This window comes from Scleropages formosus, chromosome 10 (assembly GCF_900964775.1).
Source record: "Scleropages formosus chromosome 10, fSclFor1.1, whole genome shotgun sequence".
Lineage (NCBI taxonomy): Eukaryota > Metazoa > Chordata > Actinopteri > Osteoglossiformes > Osteoglossidae > Scleropages > Scleropages formosus.
In genome coordinates, this window is record NC_041815.1 from 20,966,969 (window position 1) to 20,992,731 (window position 25,763).

A 25,763-nucleotide genomic window follows, 5' to 3' on the forward strand; every position below is an offset into this window, starting at 1 on the left:
TTTTTTTTTTTTCCCTCCTCTGACCATAACAAGTAAACTAAAGTTATGAGTACTATGCTGAGAGTTTGTTGGGAGTGATCTTTTCGTTGCAATCGGTGCAAGGATTTCAAAAGGTGAGCATTTGAGTCTCATTTGTCATCATTATTACAGATGTCACAATCCTTCCAGAGAAACTTCTGGAACTGAATCATTTCCGTGGTTCTTATCACGGTCACCAAATGTGTGAAATGTTCCAGACAGCTCGCACATGTCAGTTTACACCCTATTCTCGTGGTACCAAACTCTTGTGCACCAGGGCCAGAATTACCTACTTAAAGGTCTCCTGCTCTGCTCTCCATCCTTGTGAGAAATTGTAGTAGAAATGGTGTGGTGGTGATGTTTCCTAGTTGAAAAACTGACAAGTGTCAGGAATGGCCCTGGGGGGATACTGCCTGGAATGCAAGTGGCCGTGGGAATCGCCATCAAAGTTTTTCCTGTCTCATCAAACTACAAAGCAATCAAGAAAAAAAACACTAAAGATGCTGTGCTACTGCATTATACTTGGAGCCGTTTCCAGTTCCACAGTGGCTGTTTCCTGGGTGATGTCGCATCAAAGGTGAAAGGTCAAAGATCCCGTTCCTTCTGTTTCCTTGTGGTCTGACAATAAGCATTGGCATGGGGATGGGAACAAGATCAGCAAGGGGAAGCAAGTGCAGAAATGGCTTTGACTGGCACGTTCTGTGCTTCTCTGCTGTCTGTTTATTGTGTACTGTTTTGATTAGTGTTCGGTTTTATCCAGGGTAGTCTCAGTAGAGCACTGAATTGTATATGCATTGTAAGTGTATTATGCATTACGAAATGTCCAGGATTTTCTCAGCTCAATGTGATACTTGTAAATTGTTTTGGTCTCATTCCTCTAAAAATCCTGTTGCTTTTCTCTCATCAGAACATGTTGAACAGAAGTCATCATGAATAAAACCATCAGCTAAATGTTGAAATGAAAATGACAATAACAGCTCTATACTTTACAGATGGATATTTACTGAAACACTTTCAATTAGGCACTTTGCAAGGCTACAGCAAATAGCTACACAGCTGAGACTTGAAACACCAGTTTCTTCGTGTCCAGTTTCCTAATCACAAAGTACCCTAGTGTCATTTGCATGAGCAAAGATACTCTTTAAAGTTAAGTGGCTCATTATCTGGAGATGTACCTGCTTCACATATACTTGGTTTCTATCTCTCTGTCATGCACAAAGTGTACGGTCATTGTGGGAACAATGTACTAATGTGATGTGTGGTTACTGTGCTGCTGCACAGGGAGCAGAGAGAATGAGCTTGTGATTTGTCTGATGCTCCTCTGTCTCCACTGGAAACTGAGCGTGGGGCTGTCTGTCAGTTTAGCAGAGTTTGAGATCACTTTACAACTGACACCCAGCACAGTGTTAATTGTTTGGGAGAAGATAAGGCGGTTTATTCCACATGTGAAAAAGAGATGAAGTGGCCCAGGTGTCTACATTCAGAGCTCAGGATCTCATGGGCACATTCTGTCCATGGACACTGGGTTTCATACTGGTTCAGAGACTGCACCTGTGACAAAAATGAAGCACACTGAAATGCAGGTGGAGCAACTGCTAAGTGAGGCACATTGCCTCTCCTGTTTCAACAAGCATCCTGCAGCACAAAAGGCTGAAGAGTTTGAAATTAGAAGCAGTAAAAGTAATTTTTAAGTCTGTCATTAGCTCTTATGTACCACTATATGATCTAGGTACTGTTTCATATTGGCAAGGCTAAGTAGTACCTGCCAGCAACATTATGTATTTGGAGTTCTGGCTCTATTTCTCATGGTCCCCAGGTTAGTCCCATGAGCCTTCCATCCCTTCCCCAACAGCACGCGCCATCATCGCCTGGCAAGATCCTAGCTGGGTGTTCTCATGTTGTTTTCTTGGCTAACAGCAGCAGTCTGTGATTCCAGCTCTCCTCTATAGCTTTTGAAGTCGGATCACCTCTCCATTGTGTGTCTCCAGGTATATTCTGTCACCCTTAGTGCACTCACATGGGTAGGCGGGGGAAGTTCTGCAGCTGCGAAGTGGAGGGGCACTGGAGTGACCCATTCTGAGGTGGGTAGCTGAGAGTGGAGCGTGCCGTGTTCTTCAGTGCCCCCCCAGGGAAGCGGCAACGAAAAATTGAGCGCAAGTGCTGGAATACGGCTTTGCGGCAGATGATGAAGACCCAGGGGTCCACAATGGGGTTGAAGGCTGAGAAACGGAAGGCCGTCAGACTCTGCTGGTCGTCCCCGCTTGGCGAGACGGCGCTGATGAAGCCACAGATCTGCAAGAGAGTGATGGATGTCAGTGAAGTCAGCGAGAGGACACAGAGGCGATAGATTGGAGAAGAAAAAGGAGTGATTAACTCCAAGATCCCTGACGGTGGGACTGTGTCCAGACATAAGGTCACAATAGTGAGAGTCTAGCTCAAAATTGTTAGGCTTGAAATATGCAATTCTGTTAAGTCAAAATGGTGCAGACAGAGACTAATTGTCAAGCCTTTTTTGAAAATTGCACTAATGATGGCTGATTGTCCAAAATGTCAGGTTGTCTGTTCAGATGACAACTTCATATCTAATTTCTTTCTAGCAAAATTTGTATTTGGATGAATTAGCTCACAACAGGAAGAAATGAGGAACGAAGCATTTGAGGAACTGAGAAAAGAACCCCTCCACTGTGTGAACCCACACCACCCAGCAAAACATTACTTCAACACTTGCTCTCTGCTATACACTTATATTGTGTCTTGCTGATATACAGGTTATACACAGTGTACACAGATTTGTTTCAACAAACATCATGGTATGAAATGTCCTTGATTAATCAGAATTTTTTTGTTCAGTACACAGAAAATTAAAAATTGCAAACCCATCAAATTCCATCTGAAGTTTTCTGGTTAAATTTCCAAGAGAGGCCCCAAGCATAATTTTTACATTCAGGATAAAATTTCACTTAGAATAGAAGTACCTGATAAAGAGCAGTCAACTTTCTTGATAGAAAGCAATGAAATGTTGTGTATTGTCTCGCAGAGTAGCTTGAAAAAACTGCTTGAACACCTTATGTTACCTAAATACAGGTTGGCCACGATCACTGTGCAAACACTTTAAAATAGCTGGTGCAAGATGAATCTTCTGACAGGTTGTATGGAGAAAATTCATTTTTTACATTTATCTAAATGGTTCTTTAACGACATATCTCTGCTGGTGGAATGTTATTGCTGCCCTTGTAAATGTTTATGCATTGCTATGACATGAACCAAACACCGATACAGTAAAAGCAATGGGTTAGATGTAGCCTAAGAAAGCTAAATATGGGCACTTACCCAGATGGACAGAGCCACCATATGAAGGCTGCCTTTTTTCTCTGAAATTTGCTTTTTAGTGCCCTGGGCTCCATTGTTGAATGGAAAGAAGAATCTTTGGATTAACACGAACATTAAGATGAGTAATTGGCACTGTACCCAGAAGTGTCATGTCATGCAATCCACAGCAGCCCTGAGAGTAGTCTGTATACTCTGCATGGTGGCACAGTGAGTAGCGCTGCTGTCTTGCAACACCTGGGTGTTGCGAGAGGACGTGGGTTCAGTTCCCGCTCTGTCTGTGTGGAGTTTGCATGTTCTCCCTGTGTCTGGGGGGTTTCCTCTGGATTCTCCGGTTTCCTCCCACAGTCCAAAGATAGCTGTTCAGGTTCCCCCATAGTGTGTGAGTAGCCGAGAGAGTGTGTTCCACTGATGTATGGATGAGTGACCCAGTGTAAGTAGTGTATCTATCAGTGTAAGTCAATTGGTGAATAAGGTGTGTGGGCTCATAACACTACATAGAGTTCATTGGAAGTTGCTTTGGAGAAAAGTGTCTGCTAAGTGAATAAATGTAAACCCCAGGATTGTGAGTCTGATTTGGAAATAAAGTCAGTGGCCAGTTTATTTTGGTACTTCCTTTTCCTAAACTCTGATCTATATAGAAACCCTTAGTTGTACAGACATGGAGTGCTGACAAACATAAAAGCCTTTTTTTTCTTAAAAAAAAAAAAAAAAACTTTGTATTCTATTAATTTTTTTTTTTTTTTTTTTTTTTTTATTAAGTATACATTTGACTTTGGTTTTAAATGTGGATCTATCTTATTATGACAAATGCATTAGAAACAAGTACTGATTATGTATTTAAAAGTTCTTTCAGAATCTGTCCCTGATGAGTCTGCAGGCTTTTTTATCCAACCTCAATAATTGTTTAATGTTCTCCATCATTTTTACATTGACACTTTGTCAAACAGTGAAGTGGATTGTGAAGACTGTAGATATTTTAACGTGTGCTAAAGAATGTATTTAGACTAGAACTCTGAATGAAATCCAGCATCTCTCCAGAAACTCAGGGATGTTTGACATGCCGACTATAATGCAAAAATCATATTTTTGAGATCAACATTTTGCTGAATGTGCTGACTAATGGATGTATGTATTGATTAAGATTTAACCAAGTGCAATTCCAATGTTACAAAATACACCAGTGGGACATGTTTACGCCCCCTTTTTTGGCAAAGACCAAGAGTTCTCCTTATTGTATTTTGGTTTCATGGTAAGACTAACTAACCCCTAATTTGTTGCACTGGGAAACATCTCAAGTTAATTTTTTAACATATTGTAGTTCAAGAATGGCATGCTGAGCAAAACAATCCTGCAACAACTGTTGCTAACCCTTTAAAGCTAATGCCATAGCATTATTATATTAAAATTCAAAATTAAGTTTTTTCACCCCACAAGGTTGTAGCACTCTAGATGCAGGTTACATTGGTAACAATCAAACTGACTATTTTAAACATCACTATCATTTTCTTTTCAATCTTTAATGAGCAGAAAACATGAAATGGCCAACAGGAAGTGTGCAATTAGATCTGTCACATGACCATACATCAGAAGGCAAATATCAGTATCAATCATGACCCATATATAAAAATGCCAATAAATTCACAAAACACTTAGGAATGGATACTATAAAAGTACGTGGTTCAGTTACGAAGCTTTGAAAAATGATATTGTGTAAACTGGCAGTGAGGCATAAAATATCTCCATTGTTAGCACCCACCAATCGGTCTGCTTTCTGGACGGCAGTTTGGGAATTGGGTGGCTTATGTCCTTTAGAGAGAGGCAATAAAAATTCTGTGTGGTAGCTGCCTCACCTTTTGACGCAAACAAGTGCACCGGTCTCGCACCTTATCAGGCTGTGTTCCACAATAAATGCCATAAAATAAAGAATGCAACATGTGAAATGCACGGACGAAGTGGGACTAATTAAAATGACACAAAATGACAGTTTGATCAGCAGGTTGCTTTAGGTACTTATTCCCAGAGGGAAATTTGGTCTGATATCTTTTTATCTCATGAGGAAAAAATGTAGTTCTTATTGACCACGTTTTGTCTGTGATTGGTCCCAAAAGCCAAATAAAAGCAATAAATATAGAAAGTGGATCTGAGATCACACAGTCAGATTTTCAAGATTTTGCTTTGATACCATTTCTGTTTTTATGGAGTTAAGCTGAACTAACACATGTAAAGTGTTTTTGAGAACTTTTATTAATCAGAGTTTAAATGTGGTTGTCTTGCAGGATTAGACACTGAGAAAATCCCCAAAATATTTTGCTAATTTTGTGTTTAGTGGTGCAGCGTAAACACGTCTTCTTGGAATTTTCTTTATGTGCTGCAAACCCACAAAACACTGAATATAATTTAGGAAACCAGTTGAAGTTGAGGAAATGATGAGCAACTTTGATGAATCTGCAGCCTGTTGAGTCAACTCATGAACCTCAGTGCACATCTTCTGAATTTTTAAAAACAATCTCTTTACGCAAACTTCAGCTGAACTTTTATGTCTTTCTGAAACATTTTTACTCATTTCGATAGCTAGAGATCTTGCAGAAGCCAGTTCATGCTTAAGTACATCCCTCAACGATATAACACCTCCAACACTTGACCTGTCAAACTTTCATTTACAGGTTCACATCCTTAATCACTCTTACTTGCTTGTATTTGAGTTAGCACTGTACCACTCAAAAGCAGTTTTGTTTCAGATGTATTAACAAACACCTTTTTGCCAGATTATTCTGCAGCAGAGTACCTCAGGTTGACATCACGGATCTTGTCTCCATTGGTCACCGCATTTCCTGTGTCCAAAACGCATCACACACTTGCATAGTGGTCACTTCATTGTTCTGGGAATCTTCTTCAAACAGATCATACCACTGACGCCTGAACCTGAGATTTTGGAGTAAAGCTCTCCCGTGTCCCTTGTTGGGAGGCCTCGTGAGATTTGTTAGACAAACAGCTCCTGTCTCCTCATTCCACGTCGTCAAAACAAACTCCTGGTAAAGACATCCATGTGGCAAGAGCAACATGTGGCAAGAGCATTTTTTCCTAAACTGCACCGAACCACATATGGTCTTCTAGAAAGAACTCCCAACTGCTGCCTGGCACAAATATTTATTGATTGATAGATTTGTGTTTAGCTTTGCACTTTAAACTCCTTGGTGGTAGCACTCCTTCAGTTGAGCTGCTGGTTCTGCAGAATACCAGGGGTTGGTGAGTCCACAGCCAGAAATACCTGTCAGATACACTAATCCATCCATTGCACATATAATAACCATTGTGAAATGACAGAATATGGAGAGACCTGGTTGATGTACAAAAATACATAAAGCAAGACTGAAAGATGAAAGCAGTGATCCAAAGACATTAAAGATACCAAGGATATCTTCTGTGCACTCACAGTCCTGAGAGATAAATACCCATTTGATGATAGTGATGTGTTTGGCCCCAGGAAGCCGGGGCTGTAATAGAGGCTTACAAAAGTCCATTACTGCATGCACCCAGTGTCATCCAGGAACAACCCGCTCCCCCCTTGCCAGATCATGTTTCATCTCTGAGTGGTCCAAGCCACCAAGTCTGTTTGGAGGTTAAGAATCAGGATGCAGTGACTGCAATCCTCCACAGCCCCCCCACCTAAACAGAGCATGAGTGGCATAAACTGAGACAGTGAGTAGGCCAGTACCAACCATCATTCCAGGTGAGTAATTTCTTAGTTTTGTATAAAAGTCAAGAAAAAAACCTCAACTGGAAACATGTTTAATTTATGTGGGCCACATAACATGAGACAGTGAAACGTGGGCGAACCTTGCGATTACTTTGGCAGACATGACTGAGCCAATGGGAGGAAACAGACTTCCTGAAAGCGTCAGTATGAAACTGACATTTAACCACCCCATCAGTTTGTCCCCTCCTCTCAAATGTCTTTGCTGAAATGAGGCATCTTTTACTTTTCTGTGTGTCTGCACACACTGGTTTCTCAACTTTTTTCCATTTCACTTTTTTCCCCTCTTCCTCTCTAAGAGTTTCATTTTCTCATATCCTTATGTATGTTCCTCTGGCTTGTACAACATAAGCAAATGAGTGTGGCTAGAAGCTTTCAGTGGGCTGTCAGAGAGTCAATTCTGTTCAGTAGCACAGATCAAAATGCACCATTGAAACAGCTGAGTGTAGTGGAAGGTTTAACACAGACATGCACATGGGTGAAACTGCCTATACCCCCACTGCCCTCACTGACTTGCCACAATTTACCTGATCTAAAGGTTTCCACAGAGGTGAAAGCTCAGTTTAGAAGGTGGTATTGAGTCATGATTGCTCAGCACTCTGGGGGAGATGCTGAAGGCTGCTAGACCATACCATAGTCAATGCTCTTGAAGCTTGAGTCATCACTGCAGACAGATTGTTCAGCTTTGTGGCTTATGGTTGGAGACTGATAAAATACTTCCTTCAAATCTGCAGCATTCATCCCCTGAAGCCTGCAGCTGGATGTCCACCGTTCATTTATAGTTTATTAGATCTTTTGAGGAAGCCTGAGGACATGACCCGTCACCTGCAGTTAATTTCAGTTGTAGCTACATTTACCTTCACATCTATCCATTTTGCAGATGCTTTTCTCCAAAGTGGCATACATGTCAGAGAACAATACAAGAAGTGCATTACATAAACAGAAGAATGCATGCAGACACATGATTCATGAGTACAGCTGATTTGTCACATCTCGCCATATGAACCAGTATGCATTACACAGATAGGTGCATATCGGCTTTTCCATTCTTAAAAATTATTTTACATAAACGTGCATGTTTATTCAACCTAGCTAAGGGAATTCATGTTGTTGTTTTGTGATATAATCAGTCCTATGCAAATAACGTTCAGATCCAAATTTCTAAAAGGAAATGCAAAGCCCTAGAAATGAAGTGGGCTGATGCTACTTGAAATAAATCTAAACGCTCTGGTAAAATATTCAGCGACGGCACCCAATCACACTGTAGGCTGGTAAGATGGTGGGCAGTAACCAAAGATGAAGGCCTCAAAAACAGTGAAAGGCACTGTTGGGTTCAGACCATACCCATCGTATCTCAACTTCATCTGTAAGACAATTATCATAACTCTTCCCAGATGAAGTACATGGCCATTAAAAATGCCATTGTTTCATTGTTCCGGCATCATTTATCAGATGTTGTTACAGCTGGCTGTTCAGTAACCAGATTTATAAAGGGAAATGGATTCTTTGTCGATTCAAAGTGGCCGCCTCGATGAGGCTTCACACAAACAGATGTTGCCTAATGCCGATTCACATCTTTCAGTGGAAGAAAAACATGATCCAGATAATTAAATCAAGCTAGAAATTTAGACACTAACATAGATCTACCCATCATTTTGAGCCCATTCTATGGGTGACAAAGATATACAGGATATCACACCTATCCAGCACATTTCCTTCTCACATATGAGTTTTTTTTTTTTAAAGGCAGAACTTCTCCATTACTCACTTTTTTCCCACTTTCACTTTCTGGACTGTCTCCACTACCTTAAATCCTTGGTGCAGACTATGATGCATGCCAAGAGATTATTTGTTTGATAGCTCAAAAAGACACACCTTAAGGGAAGCTTTTCTTCAATGGTTTAACAGAGAACTGAAGAAGCTAAAAGAGCTGTTGCAATACTTGACCACCCAATGTTAATTATCTCCTGATCTCCAGAAGGGGAAGTTCATGTTTTATGCAGTTACTGTGTGACTACTTTTTAAAAATTTATAACCAATGTTTATTGCCAAGAATTACAGAATTGCAGTACTTTTCTGAGAAATATTCCTCTTTCTCACGTTTGCTTGCGTTTTCAAATGTAGTCAAACAAATTAAGAATTAACTAAATTTAATTTAGTTGCTTGAAGGTTCTTTCACATAAACTGATCTAAACAGCTGAATGTTGCAATTCTCTTGCTTTTCCATGCATAAAGCTGTTATGCTTATTAAGGAAACTTGTAAAACTGACTTTGATGAAGGGTAAAAGAAGTTCCTCTTTTGTGATCCCAGCTGGCAAGAGTTTGGTTAAACAAACAGTACTATGTGATAACTATTTCTGTTTTTTCTAAATAAATCAGTTAGAACTCAATCAGTTTTGTCAGTAATGTATTTAGGACCTGTGACTGTGATGAGAGCTCAGAAGATGACAAATATTTCTTTGTGCCAGTGGATGAGTGGAAAAGTGTGGGGCAATGTTATTACTAATCTACTGAGTCTACTGGAAGTAGTCATAACTATTCCACACAAAATTCACATCAGTAAAATCATTAAAGCAATTACTGTATTTAAAATAACTGCCTATCTAAGGTTTACATTCTCAGATCAAAAGTATCAAATGAAAAATAGGGAAATATTTGTTAGAATAGGTAACAGCCACACAGAATAAATGAACTGAACCTATCTTGTTATTTAAAATAAGAATTAAGAAAATAAAGCTGAGTGTGGTATAGAGTCATTAGTTATTCCTGTTGAAATTTCCTTCTGCAGTTTGCATCATCCATCTCTCCAGCCCTTTCATGGACCAGAGATCATATTTGCCCCAGAGGAGAATGGCTTCTGTGTTGAGTGAGAGGAAATTAGGTATGAAGAAGGGAAGAAAGCCTTAGACAGTTCACCTTAGATTACCTCCAGAAAACAAGCAAAATCTGCAGTTATACATTGCAGAAAAGCTTAAATTACTCCAGTCATAATAGCACATTACAGAAAATTCAACTTTTACAAAATAAACCTTCTAGCTTCATAGATCCATTGACTAGATGTTATCAAAGCCAATTAACCAAATTAGACTTAATCATTTGGACAGGAGATCCAACTGACCTCACCCATGTCACCTGGCTAAAGACTGCTGAAGTCAGCAGCACTACAACACCAGAGGATCTCAGGTTATGTTAAACATATTTGTTTGAATAAATAAACAGATATTTTTCAGCTTACTAACCAAAACCTCTGTAGAAGAGAGAGTAGGCATAGGTACATTTCTGTGCTCTCAACATTGAGTAAGCCAAAGTTCTCACCAGTGCACAATGTACTTCCCCACTCTGTGTGCCTGTGCTTGTATAAAACTAGACAGAAAGGTATGAGCACGACAGTTGGGCAAGTGCTGGCATGTACATCACAATTTAAAGGGACAACTTAGACACAAAAATCTTGATGCTGCTTTATAACTGAAAGTCGAAAAGCTGTTATGTTTTTCACCGGCAACGTCTGTTTAAATACGCCAGTGTCAAAGTGGATCTGATGTGTGGCTTTTCAAAGTCTGTTTTGGCAGTGTTAAAGAGGTGCACAAAAACAGATGCTTTGAATGCCACGTGTCAAGTGCAGATGGTTGGATAAAAACCACTGTTTAAAGTGTCCATAGTGGAGAGAAAATATGGCTTCAGAAATAGATTGTGAAGATAAAAAAATTACAACAAATAAATGGGAGTTTGCCAGAATTCATTTAAAACAGTATAAAGCAAAATTTTAAAAAGAAACAATTTTAAGAGAAAGCAAACGTAAGGAATATTTGGTGTAGCCAGCTGGGACTGTTCTACGGCTAGGGGAGTAAAGGTTCCACAGTTATTTGCAGGGTGCATCATCAACCTTGTGGGCTAACATCTGCAACAGATATGCGGCAGACACCTTGTCAGATGTTAGATTTATAGATTTATGTAAAGCGTACAGCACATCATCCATCTAGGAGGACCCTATGCTTCTCTGAATCCATTGCCAACACTGCAGGTAATGTAGCCACACACAAAATAATATTAAAATTTTGAGAGAGCAACTCCAGATGGGACCATGAAAGAAACTGAGCTTCTGATATTCAGATGCACTTGATCCACAGATTCAAAGCTGAGGTATGTTCAGTATGAACATCAGAAATGGCACAATTCATTGTGGATGAATGCGTTGATTCTACAATGTGACATGGAACACAAAGCACAATCCATCCAGGTGCTTGTGCAAAACAATTAAGATATAGCCAGCAGGTACTTTTGAATATTTCTCCATAAACTGAGCAATGCACATCAGTATTGTCACCACACCATAACTTTCATACTACAAGCACAGTGCATGAGCCAAACTCTCAAGGCATCCTATCAGGCTAAACAGGATAGACTGCAAGAATGAAAACGAAACTGTTCTTTATCTGCTTTGTCTGACAGTACTTTTTTGTCTTGGTATTAACTGTGGAACATCCTGTCACACGTTTATTCGGATTTTGCTCTGCTACATGTCGCTACAAAGTTTGATATATATGCTTTTAACTATTCACAGATCATACTCTACATCTGTTGATTATATTCATGCCAAGTTCTGGTGGGGAGCTTGTTAATTGCTTGAAGTTTTGTTTAAAAAAATTGTTGTAATTAATCTTTCTGATTAAAGGCAAACTACTTTAATTTGACTTTACTGGAATTATTCCATTGTTTTGTCTGAGGTTCTGTTACAAGATAATAGGATGTTAATACTGTTGTTAAGACTGTGAGTCATCACTGGCCGCTTTGTGTACTCTGGCACACGAATTAAAGGGAGCTGCATGGGAACATCAAAAATGATCAAGCGAGTCTTAAATCTAGCATTGAAATCAAGGTTTGTGCAACACTCTGGCAGGTCAGATCACTATAAGGAATGTGTGGCTTACATAAAGCGAGACTGAGCAGCAGGTGCGAAGTTCGCAAAGGCCTTCCTGACTCATGTGTATATCCATGGGTAAACACTTCAGATTTTGGCAGAGGGGTGGGCGTGTGTCGTGTCAGTTTACTCTCTGCCCCGCCAGAATGCACCTCTTCTCGGGAGCGCTCTGCCTTTTTCCACTCCAACCTCTTTCCTTGTTTGGTTCCTTCTTGCCACACTTCTTGTTGAGAATGTAGTGGGAAGATGGTACCATGTTCCGGTAAAGCCAGAAACATCCACTCCACTGCTGCCCACATCAGACAGAAGTGGGAGATGCTCCACAGCATATTCACATCTCAGAGAGCTCTTTAGAGAACTAGATAGAGGCAGCGTGGCTACAGCAAGCCCACCAGTTGCTCTAAGATTATTGTCAGCATCATAGACTGATGGAATATGATAGAGCATAATGTCAAGGCATGTTATTGATGTATGTGTCAAACTGATGGCTGAGGAGGTCTGCATGGGCTAATGTAGACATGAAAAGACTGCCCCGAAGGCAGGAACAGGTAGCCCCTGAGGTCTGGAGAGGAAGCAGGTTGGAAGAGAAGGAGGCAAAGGCAAACATTTGTCCAGTTCTGTTCACAAACCTTTCATTGTTCCCACAGACACACCCTTAAAGGGAATATGTTAACATTCTGAGTGGCTAGCAACTTAACAACAAGTTATACTTCAACAGTAACTATACTTTCACTCTCCTTCTTGTCTATTATCACCTGTATTATGTTGAGTGGCACAAGGTGGCTGTGGCTTTATTAAATTGGAAAGTTTCAAAATAATCCTAAATAGAAATATCCTCAATCCAGGAAGACCTTGAAGACCAGGACTTTTTCCCCTTATTCTGGCTGCATACTTTCTGCTAGTGGCAGAGCCAGGCAATGTATTCTGGGCAGATTCTTTGGGTACTGTCTCCTGTGAAACTGTTGATACTTGCTGAAAAGGGGTTATGTTGCTCAGTGCTATGCGGTGATTAATACCTTTTTATGAGTTTCCATGTCGGTGTTTCAGACTCCCTTCATCTTCGCTGACTCCCCACAATTCTGCAGATGGTATCAAGACAGGGGCAATACTGGAAATTTGAGTCACAGCATTACTCTCCATCCAGCATTACAACACACAAGAAGCATTTTTAAAAGGTGTGATTTATTACCCTGTTAAGTGTGTATAGTTTTTGAGTCTCAGTAATGAACAATAGGACGGAGAGGGGCGGGAGGAGTCCATGTGGGGGTGGCGATGGCGATAGACAAAGTGGGAGTTTACGTCTGACCAAGAAGCTGTCATATCACCTGTGTCCTGTGCTAGGCAGAAAGCAACAAGCCCCCATGGCTATAGCATGTGCCTACCCGAATCAGGATCCTGCCACTATGGTGTGTGAAAGTTATGTATCTGACAAACAAAGAGAAGGAGCACAGGCATATGTTAGAAAGCCCTGTGGTGTAAATGGAAAACTGAGTGCTCTGGAAGAATAGGGTAGATAAACAATGTACAAACCAAAATGCCCAACTGATGTGCACGTGTGTTTGCCTGCTTTCTTTACCGGTCACTGTGTCACCTTATCAAATAAACTCCAGAACTAAAATATCCAGACGAATCCAACCTGATCTATGCTTTAAACATAAAGTTTACAGTTCATACTTTTTTATAGATTAACTGCAAATACATTTTTATGCTTTATTTTTCCAATAAAGTGTATGGAACACACTGCTATTTCAATATTTTCACATAAATTATTAGTTCATTGCTTAACCATTGTTTTCATTTCAACTGTTTATACAGTTTTAGAAATTCTAGTTGTATGTCTTTCTGAAGGCTTTTACAGCAATGTCCGACTTGGTACATCAGAAACCACAGGTGTGCACTAGTCAACATGTAAACAGCATGACATGTAAACAGCACATTCTGCATAATCTGAAATGAAAGTGTTAAGAACTATAATATTTACATAACAAATGGTAATGGTGTATGTTTAAAGACACGTGGGTGTGAGTGTGGTCCACTGTAAGTAATTAATACTTAATTTTATTTTCCCAAAACATTCACACAAAAAAACACTAGAATGACCCAGCTATCTTCAAAACAGTCTTCTCCCAAAAAAGTAAAAAGCATAATAATGACAGGCTCCACTGAATGCAAATACTGGTGAGCCAGAGTGTCTGAACTTGACTATGGTGAATGCTAAGGTATCTGTGTGAGCATTTAAATTTATGTACATTTTTTGTGTGAATCTATATTTGAGCAACTCGTGCAAATCACCCTCAATCATAGCAATTCTGAAACATGTTTTAGGTTTATTTTGGAACTTGACCAATTCATTGCCTGATAATATCACAGAGACATATTGTGAGCTTAAAGCAAACACTGATCTTGGACAAAAAACACAGGATGAAAAACTAAAGACAAATAACTCATGTCAGCTAAGCCTTCAAAAGTTCAGTTAATCTTTTAGTTCAAGCTTGTTTTCAGTTTAGAATTCAGAAGTCCTTCCTTGAATCCACAGTGCCGTGACCTGACTCACAGCATCAAAATTCTTGTATGGCCCTATAAATCAATAAACCTGTCCATCTGTAAATGAACTACTACTTGTTCAATCAAGTCATGTATTCCCCACAGCAGTATATACAGAACCAACCAATATTTTCAGTAATAGACAAGACATTTGTGATGTATGAATGTTTATGGAAATGGAAAAATGTTGAGACACACGGTGAAACAGAATCCAGGCTCAATACTGACTAAAAGGAGAAGTTTCTGAGCAGGGCATACTGATGGTTATTCTGTACATGTTGTGCCATGAGTTCAAGCATCAGATTGGCATTAATACTGTGTTGTGGCTCAAAAAATTTATTGTAATTTCTGTACAGCAATAAAGAAGCTAATAAGCAGATAAGCACATCCAGAGCTCTTCATAAAAAAAATGTAGAAAAGCACAGAATTTAAAGTAAATTTTAAGTCAGTGAAAGAGAACACAAATGGAATTCATAATCTTAAAAGCTTAATGTTAACTGTCTGGTAAAGAAGAAAAAGCTGTTTCTTCACAGAAATCAGCCAAGTGCAATCTCAGTAAAGCATACGATGATCTATGAGGAATTCCATAAACAGTTCGTCCTCCAGTGTCTGCCATACTATGTTATTTTTTGGCGAACACTTCACAACGGGTTTTACCATAGAAGATATGTTAAATGACGCAGTTTAATATTTTAGGTTTGTGGGATAATTATTTTTTGAATTCCAGTATGAATGACCAGATTTTCCAGGTATAACAAACACTTTCAAGTTTTAGATCCAAAACCCATGGCAGAATTATTCTGATTTATGTTAATTTTCATCTGAGTGTTTTGTTACACAGAAAATGCTGCAGGTCTTTCACTTACAAAAACCACATATATGAATTTACAACAGAAAAAACAACACATTGTGTGAATGCGTGTGGTTTGCATGTATGTGGCATTTCTTTGGTATGTGATAATTATTTAATAATAATAAATATTTAATAATGAATAATAATTTGCTACATGAATCATAAACAAAAACCAGGTGAAAAAGTAGTTAAACTGTTTTACAGTTCATCATTTGATTGGATGGCAAGATGTCTATCCAGAGAAAAGGAGAAACAAAAAAAAACTTGGGTTTGGCTGTGGCATGTTGCTTGAAGGTTAAGGGATTTGGTAAAGCAGTGATTTTATATAAAGGAAACTGAATTTCTTGTGTGCTAAAATATGGTTTCAAATGAAAATGACCCTTAAATTTTTCATGATTAAACATAAACCAGTAAATGTGTTGGCATATGGATTAGTAACCACTGTGCAGGTAATGGTATCCCAGGACCTACTGTGCACTCAGAAACAGATGCTCAAATGTCAACTTTAAGATATAGATGGAAATTTGGATAAACAACACCTGGAATCCACAGCTGTACTGGATTAATGATTCACCTCAGATGAACTTTAGGGGTGTGTATCTGGCTTATTAGCCAGTAATATTTGTTAGAGGCATCTGCATGAAGGACTTGACCGCCTTGGTTTGCTCAGCCCAAGTTCTGAGTTGTTCCTTACTATCACTATCCAACCTTATAGAGTTTTCATTTAGGCTTTACAGGAAGAGGTCCTCCTTATTCGTTTACACTCTAGTTTACCCTTTACATATTCTGTGACAGTTGGCTGCAAAATCACATAGAATGATTCTTCAGTTTTATTATGTTCACAGATGGATGAGCTCCCTTAATCCCACGTTAACCTTGGACAGAAGTTTACTTTAACTGCTTTTACACAGTATATTTTTAATTATTATGGCATATTCTTTCAGTTTTACAATTCATATATTTATTCAACTAAAGATATTTGTGTGCCTTACTTAAGCATTTAAGCAATTCCTGTTCTGTGATTAGAACCAAACATTTTGAAAAATCTATATTTATCTGCTGTACAACCTTCTGTCTCCCAGTCACATTCTTTCTGTTTTATTGTATTTTTCTTGTTTTGTACTAAATTGTATATGAAATATAGAATATGAAATTGTATATTAAATATAGAGAATTCATATATACCATAAAACAGTGTGGATGATCATCAGTACCCCCTTACCATAACTGTCCCCTTGAAAAATCTGTGGAAGGTGCCTGTCACTTACAAACTATACCCTGCAGAGGCAGTCTGCTATGACTGGTTCACAATTTTCCATTATTCAATAATTATAACCAGAAATAACATTTTAGTACAATTAAGCAAAGCACTCTGTAACACAATTTAGGCTGGGGTTTGAGAAACTGCTGCCTTGTATGAAAGGAACATTAGTAATTACATCCTTACTTGATATAAATGGATTCACTTAGTGAGAAGTTTCTTTCATTTCAAGAACCTGCCACATGGGTAATACCTATTACTCTCTCAACAAAAAAATAAGGGAGGTCCAAATTTCTTCTGTCTGGAGCACTCAAAAGAGAAAGCTGACCTGTAAGGACTGTGTTAATCAATTAATTGACTGTTACTGCAGATTTCTCCTCCGCTCTGCCTACTTGTTCTAAAAACCATTCAGTCCTGGTTGCAGGTGCTTTCTGAGAACTATTGTTACTAATGCAGCTATTTTCCTCCACAATCAATTTCTGCATTGATTCCTTATGCCGGACATCCAGGCTGCTTCTTTATACCCCTGGACAGGCTGAAGGCAGGCAGCCAATGGCTATCTCTGCAATTACCAGAGAAGGTTTTCATCCGTTCATGGCCAATAAAGGAACATGATGTTAGTTATTGAGATGTTCATCCAGCAAGCACAGCACAGTGGAAAAAGTGAGTGAACGTGATCTTCTTGTCTCACAGAGCAGGTCTATGCAGTTGCGTTGCTGTTGGAGGAAATGGCTTTACGGAAACTATGGCAACAAGGCAATTGACTGTTGTGGATCGATGACGACCATGTGTGTTGAGCCTTGCACTTAAAGCTTGGTGGTTGCACACAAGCAAGCAAATAGGCCTCCCATAACAAGACAAATCTTTGCAACCACTGTGTACCACCCTGTCCGCTGCCTCACCCTTTTCTTATCTTTATTATCTAAAATTCACAGAAAATTGCAGATGCTGCGCTTTGACACATTACCATTAGTGCATAATACATTCAAGCATCTTTGAAAATTATACATTTCGACAAAGGCATTGCCAAAACTACAAGAAATGTACACTTTCATTTTGTTTGCAAAGAATGTGTGACTTAGAAGGTAACAAGTTAACACGAGATTTTTCTATTTAACATGCTTGAAACAGCGAAAATGAAGAAAGCGAACAAAGAATATGTTTTTCAAAGAAAACGTCTCTTTACCGCCCTAACAACAGTGAAAAATTATGGAGGTGACAATCAAAAAAGAGCAAGTTATTTTTCTAATTATCATTTTGTTTGCTAGTGAAAGGTTGTCATTGTTCCCAATGAGCTATACGATATACAGAAGCACATTGAGAGTACAAAAAGACCATAAACCCATCATGGTCTGGTTAATGTAAATGCAAAATGAAGAAGACAGACAACAGCCCATATATGCAGTGGCCCTACAATATTAGGATTGCTCAAACTATTCTACGAGATGTAAAACATAAATACTCCACACAGACCAAACTGAGCAAAGGTTATATTCAAAATCTTACTCAGTAGAAATTGCTCAATATTCAAAGGAAAGTTGTAACATGAAAAAGGAAAAAAGGAAGCACGATAAAGAGACACTTTAACATAAATATTTCAACAGTTAAGATACAAGCACAGAAGCACGTCTCACATTCTGGACTGGGGTGTACACTACATGGGCAAGACTTTGAAACAGGAAACTGCACAACCTAAAATGAACTCACTAGCTGCCCACTTGTAATGATCTAGTGGCCTAAACCCCAGTACATTTCAAACACAGTCCAGCACAGGCTACATGGTGTAAATGGAAACCCACCATCTCTAAAAATAGATTGTCAAATAAGTCCTTTATTTGGTCTTGCATTGTACAACTCAGGATTCTGTTACACGAGTGTGCGGTCATTTAATTTATTATGAACATGAACAAGGAGGTGGTATGTAGTAAAGAACAAGGTTATCTCACTCAAGACCCCACCTGTTTCTTATCTGTGTGTATTCTGAGCATATCCATGGTTTATCACTAAGAACTGTTATAAACGCAGCAGGTTCTGGAGTGCCAAGACTGCCACTGTTTATAGGGAGGATGGAGAAGGGTGAGGGGATTGGAAACTCTTGACTGGAAAAGAAAGGTTATGAAAGGGCAGAAGGCAACTCTGCAACCCTGCGTGACTAACTTGCATGAGGTAGCTCAGATGCTGCTGTGTTGGCTGGTAAACCCTTAATTACAGCCTGCATTATTTATGGGATAAATGGCAACATATGGTTCAAATCCTCAATTGAGTAGTTCTCAAAAATACTTTAGATACTTCAGCATCTATCTCTTTACAAAATGTCATCTGCGCAACCCACTATTTAAATACATTAAACAACAAACACTGTGGTCCTTATTAGCTCTTAGGTAACATATAACAACAGCGTTAAAAAACACTATACCTCATAGCAGTCTGTATGTTGGAGAAGTGTGTTTGTTTTTCCAAGTGCACTGACAGTAAGGAATGCATCAAAATAACAGTCTAATTTACAGTGATCCCACACCCTACACCAGGCAACATCTCCTACTAGGTGGCTTTTAGCTGGGATCTGTTAGTTGTCCAATTCCCCAGGACTGTCAAGTTTAACACGTTCCATTCAGGTAGCACCCAGATAAGATCTGGAAAAACAACAAATGCTCCAGTCTGATGACTTCCCCATCGATCTACATGACGTATCTTGTAATTTAAGAAAAACTTGAAGTGCCGTGTTTAGCGTAAATACCCCCAGGGTGTTTTTGGAAAAGATTAGTCCATCCCAGTTTCTTAACCAGCCCTCTCTAAAAGCTTGAGGTGTTTTTGTTAAATTACAAATGGAACCCCAAAGAAAAAGCAGGTGCGTCATTGTGGTAGCAGAGAAATATATTGAAATTTACACGGAGTGCAGGGTTTTTAGATAAAACTCGGAAAACACGTAATGGATGTCAGGAATCACAGATAGGAAGCTGGCTCATTGATTAAAGTCCTTATCTGAAGATGAGCAATTCAGTTATTCAGCAGCTGTGTAATGGTGCTTGTGATGGTGGAACAAATAAAATACATAAATAGCATACAAAATTTTCAGTGAGGGGGTGCAGTGGGCTTAGCTGGGTCCAGCTCTCTGGCAGGTCTGGGGTTTGAGTCCAGCTTGGAGTGCCTTGTGACGGACTGGCATCCTGTCCTGGGTGTGTCCCCTCCCCCTCCAGTCTTGCACCCTGTGTTGCCGGGTTAGGCTCTGGCTCCCCGCGACCCTGCTCGGGACAAGCGGCTTTAGCCAATGTGTGTGTGTGTGAGAGTTTTCAGTGACTGCCTTGGTGTATTTAAAGATTTAAAAACAAAGCACCACCCTTTTTTTGTAGAGAACAGCACAGGTGATAGTGTACAGCAATGTGCTGGTATATTTGTTCAGGGTGTACCCTGAGCCTAGCATCCTGTGCTTCAAGGACAGGATCCAGACCACCGTGATGCTCACTTGGAGAAGGGGTTAAGGATAGTGGGTGACATGGTAGTGTAGTGTTTAGAGCCTTCACCTTGCAGTCTGGTCTCTGGTTCAAATCCATCTACTTTGTGGGTACATTTTTTAGCATCTTATGAAACTTTTGACGTTTTATTTCTTCATTTCGCACTTTTTTCCATTGTTACATACTGCATAGTACTTATTAACGATCAGACAAAGCTGGCACCTTTATCCAAGGCGCCTTCCAATGCTAAATACACTACTCTAAACTGTATAATAATCGAATATTTTGTAACGCAGGTAAATGTAACATACTCGCTTGCCTACACACTCACACACACGTACGCACACACACATGCAAAGGGCTGTTTAAAGTTCGCAGTTCACCTAAAATGGAAACCTGCCATCACCAACCACAAGACATCACCACCTGCCTGTGACAGTGATGCTTCCCTTCTAGATGCACAGTGATGTGGCGGCGAGGAAGACCGCTCCTCCTCTCAATGACCAGATGCTGTCTTACGACAGCTGATGTGAGGAAAACTCTACGCATAGTCAACCCACGGAAGGCTGCTGGACCAGATAACACTCCTGGCAGAGTGCCCAGAAGATGTGCAGACCTGCTGGCAAATGTTCTCACTGATATCTTCGACATCTCCCTGAGCCACCGGTCCAACGTGCCTCAAGGCCACCATCATCGTCCGCCTGCCAAAGAAGCCTCCTGTTTCCCGTCTCAATGACTACCGTCCCATCGCACTCCCATCCATCATCATGAAGTGCTTTGAGAGGCTCGTCATGAGGCACATTAAGACCCTGCTGCCCCCCCTCACTGGACCCCCTGCAGTTTGCGTATTGTCCCAAGCGCGCAATAGACGACACCATCGCCACCACCCTCCACCTGGACATAAAGGACACGTACGTTCGAATGCTGTTCATAGGCTTCAGTTCAGCATTCAATACAATCATTCCTCAGCACCTGATTGGAAAGCTGAGCCTGCTGGGCCTAAATATCTCCCTCTGCAACTGGATCCTAGACTTCCTGACTGGGAGACCTCAGTCAGTCTGGATCAGGAGCAGCATCTCCAACACCACCACACTGAGCACTGGGGCCCCCAGGGCTGTGTGCTCAGTCCACTGCTGTTCACTCTGCTGACTCACAACTGTACAGCAATACGCAGCTTGAACCACATCATCAAGTTCACCGATGACACGACCGTGGTGGGTCTGATCAGCATGAACGACGAGCCGTCATACAGAAAGGAGGTGCAGCAGCTAACTGACTGGTGCAGAGCCAACAACTGGTCCCTGAATGTGGACAAAGGAGATGGTTGTTGACTTCAGGAGAGCATGGAGCAACCACTGTCCGCTGAACATCGACAGCTCCTCCATGGAGATCGACAAGAGCACCAAATTTCTAGGTGTTCACCTGGTGGAGAACCTCACCTGGTCCCTCAACAATAGCTCCACAGCCAAGAAAGCCCAGCAGCATCTCTACATTCTGTGAAGGTTAAGGAAAGCCCATTTCCCACCTCCATCCTCACCATATTCTACAGAGGGACTATCGAGAGCATCCTGAGCAACTACATCACTGCGTGGTTTGGAAGCTGCACCGTTTTGGATTGCAAGACCCTGCAGCGGATAGTGAGGACAGCTGAGAAGATCATCGGGGTCTCTCTCCTCCCATCACAGATATTTACATCACACGCTGTATCCCCAAAGTCATCCACATTGTGGATGACCCCACGCACCCCTCACACAAACTTTTCTCTTTCCTGCCGTCTGGCAAAAGGTACCAAAACTTTCGAGCCCTCACGATTAGACTATGTAATAGTTTCTTCCCCAAAGCCATCAGACTTCTCATTACCCAGGGACTAGACTGACACCAACCCATATACACACGCACACGCACGCACACCCAGATGCCACTGAACACCATTCCACTCCCTTTACAATTTTTTTCCACTGTTCTTACTGTACCGACCAACTTTATTTTTTTGCTGCTAACAGTAGGTTTATATCTGTAGTATTTATGATATTGTAATAGCTTCTGTTTTTTAATGTGTTCGTCATTTTTTGTTTGTGTAGGTAGCTTTGTGTTGTTTTTCACGTAGCACCCTGGTCCTGGAGGAACGTTGTTTCATTTAACTGTATACTGTACCAGCTGTATATGGTTGAAATGACAATAAAGCCACTTTGACTTTGAAAATGTCAATTTCTTTGTACTGTAGGAGAAAACTCATTTGAACACCAGGAGAACATGCAGACTCCACACAGATTGAGCTGGATTCCAACCCATGTCCAAATGCTCTGAGGCACTACTCATGCAACATGCCACTCATGAGAGGAGGAAGAAAGATTAGATTTTCTTATGTGAGGAATGTGAAATGAACAAGTACTCACGGTTAGAGGCAGCGAGCAGATGACAAAGATGACAGTCATGGATGCCAGCAGCACCAGGTGGTCGACCTCCTCCTCTCCGTCTTTAAACCAGGAGGTGACTTTCTTCCTGCGCCCAGTGGACACCACAGAGCCTCGACGGGACATTTGACTGCGATGCATGTGGCACAAGCTGAGAATCACTGAACCGTTACAAAGGAAGACCACAACAATCAGCAGAGCCATCAGGGAGGCATAGGACAGGGAGAAGGCCAGCACATGCTGCTTGTCCCCAAGCTCGTCATCTGCATCCATCTTGATGAAGCACCATGTGCCCGGGCAAAACTGCTTGTGCTTCCCATAGCCAAGGAAAGGCAGCAAACAGAAGGCAAAGGTGAAGAGGTAGATGAGTGGCACGACCGCCTTGGCAAAGCTTCTTCGCACACGCTTGGAGTAGAAGTAAGGGTGGCTGATGGCCAGGCAGCGCTCCACGGCCATGGCGCATAGGATGAGCATGGAGGCCAGGATGAAAAAGGTCATGATGAAGGCGAAGAAGCCACAAAGTCCTCGACCACCCGTCAGGCCCAACAGCGAGGCGTGCTGGGCGTAGCACACAAACACCATCGGGCTAAGGAAGCAGGTGCCCAGCAGGTCCGTCACAGCCAGCCCTGTGACCAGGATGCAGAAGACGGAGGTCTTGGCGCGCCGCTTGCGCTGATGCAGGCTCAGGATGGCCAGTGCCAGGACATTGCCCACCAAACCGGCCACGAACATCAACGTGCTGACCACTGGGCTGCCGTCTGCCTCGATCACCGTGGCGTTTTCACACGTCATGTTGCCCAACATGGTGTTGTGTTGGAGTGTGGGAGGGGGGGAGGCTGAGGAACTGATCAATCAATGTACTTGTCTCATGTACCCACCACCAGCAGATGATTCCCCCTACCACCAGCAACAAGTGATCCCCTGGTCCACGCAGCTTCGGAAAGCACACAGGGGGACGGCAGCTGCTTTCACAAGTGTTCACAAGTGAGTCACGAGGAAAACTGCCTGTTCTACGAGAAACGCACCTCACACAGCAGCTCTTCCCACTGCGTCGAACCGTGAGCAATTTCCAAGTACTAGGACTCACACTGATGGCTCAGCGTTCCCTCCGAGCTGTCTCCCGAAACTCAGTCTCTCTCCACAGAACTTGAGGCAAAATTCACCGATAATATTCTCGAGTATTCTTCTGTATTCATGATTCAGTGTTCGCCGGTACGAGTTTCCTCAGCACTCTCTCTCTCCAATTCGGAAGAAATCCCTCGTCTCGTCTGTACTTTCGCTGACCCGGCCGTCTCTTTCAAAATTTCAGTCGGACAAATGAGAGACAAATTACGGAAAGCGCCGCGTCCAGCCCGCATTCGTGAACCAGGGAAGTTTCTCTTCGGTCCCCGGCAGTGGTGCTCGTGCCGCCTCGTTCGCGTTAAATTCGGACCAGACGGCGGTTAATATTAACAAGGTTGGTGAGCTGGTAGATGTGAAGTGAGGAGTGTCTCCCCGTCCCTTCCATGTCTCAGTCCCATCTTCTCCTTCCCGGTACCGACGCAGATGTGAGAGTGTCGACCGCGTGACAGAAGTCTTCCTGACTTTCACACATCCACAGTTAAAGCTCGCGGGCGGTCCCTGTGCACGCGGCCGCGTGTGTACGCGCGCGCGCGAGAGAGAGAGAGAGAGAGAGAGAGAGAGTGTGAGTGAGTGAGTGAGTGAGAGAGATAAAGTATATGTCAACGATAATTACCACTTAAAATAATTTAACTGGGTGGAATTCTAAACACCCAGAGAACTTGTCTAACTCGCCCGCACGTTAACCGTTTTGCAACCGAAAACGCATTTTTTAACGTTCTGAATAGCGCTCCCATCATCATTCATGATGATCTCCTCTTAAAAAAAGTATTTACCGACGTATTTTTTTACATTGAAAAGTCTTCGGAAAAACATGAAGTCGTTCTGCATTCACTTCAGTTCAGTTCAGTTTAGTTCAATTAATTTTTTTCCAAATTTTTAGTGCCGCATTATTAACTTCGTCGACGCTGTAGAGAGAATACTGACGCGTTGCGCAAGACCTGTAAGACACTGCACGCGACAACGAACGGGGGTCTGAATGTTTTGTTAAATATACATTCATTTTGTGTGTGTGTAGAAACATGTTGGTACGCTATAAAAAACCTCGAAAGATGAGCTGTAGTCAAATCTTTCGAAAGAACGAACGTGCAGTGTTGCTGCTGGGGTTTCTCTGCGTGATTATTAAGCACTTGTACTGAGGCGGCCTTCAGATTTTTCCTCCTCTCCAACATAAAACAGTTCATGAAATGACAAACAACCAATTAAAATTACAATCCAAAATTGCTGAAATTGCGTCAAAGCCGCCAATGCCAGCGACTGACGCAGTATGGTGTAAATTATTGATGAGGCCGTTAAACCTTTTAACTGTTTTTCCAATATCAAAATGTGAAATGATTCAGTGCTCGAAGGGAGGAGACACACATAATCCTCACTAACCTCCAAACAATGAAAAGTGAGTGTAAAACGCGGAGAAACCGCTTTATTACCTCACTTTGCTCGCACTCGCAGGACGGGAAGGACAGAAATCATCATGTATTACCGCCCTCTCGCTTTTAAGGGTCTTAAAAGTTAGCATTTATATAAAACTGAGGTTAATACTTGAGAGATATTCAAAACAGTCATTCTTATGCATTATTGCTTCTAATATTACATGTTAGAATATGTATATACTGTGATATTATTGATGATTAATTAAAGAGCGAAATCCGTCTTGTTCTAATCAGTTATTAAGGTGTGGTGTTTCTCACGCTCGAGCCTCATGTTTACTGCACACTGCACAGGTATCTAAACTACATTGTCGCTATTTGTTTTTTTGCCTCACTGCAAACGCAGCTTACGTAACAAAACAGAGCAGATCAAAGGTGAGGTGCAGCACGTTACCGCCAGGGCCCGCGCGGGAGTTGGATGCTGCAAACCAGGACCTTCTAGCAGTAAACCGCTGTAGCTGCTGTAGCTCTCACGGCACCGACCGTACACTAACCAAACAGCCTATTCTGTGTGGCACTTTAAACAGTCATGCGTTAAAAAGGAACACTAATGAAAAATCACACACTGGCCGAAACTGCTTGTCCCAAGCAGGGTCACAGCGAACCGGAGCCTAAGCAGGTAATACAGGGCGCAAAGCTGGAGGGGACATACCCAGGACAGGACACCAGTCCA

General features: G+C 41.3%; 1 protein-coding gene across 1 annotated transcript; it reads right to left on the minus strand.

Moving 5' to 3' along the window:
• On the minus strand, positions 1-24,095 carry ptgir (prostaglandin I2 receptor). The gene is made up of 3 exons (XM_018748857.2): positions 22,527-24,095; positions 2,036-2,310; positions 1-1,569 (listed from the first exon to the last, which is right to left on the minus strand). The coding sequence occupies exons 1-3, from the start codon at positions 23,346-23,348 to the stop codon at positions 1,557-1,559; spliced, it is 1,110 nt and encodes a 369-aa protein (XP_018604373.1). The 5' UTR covers positions 23,349-24,095; the 3' UTR covers positions 1-1,556.
• Positions 24,096-25,763: the final 1,668 nt, after the last annotated feature.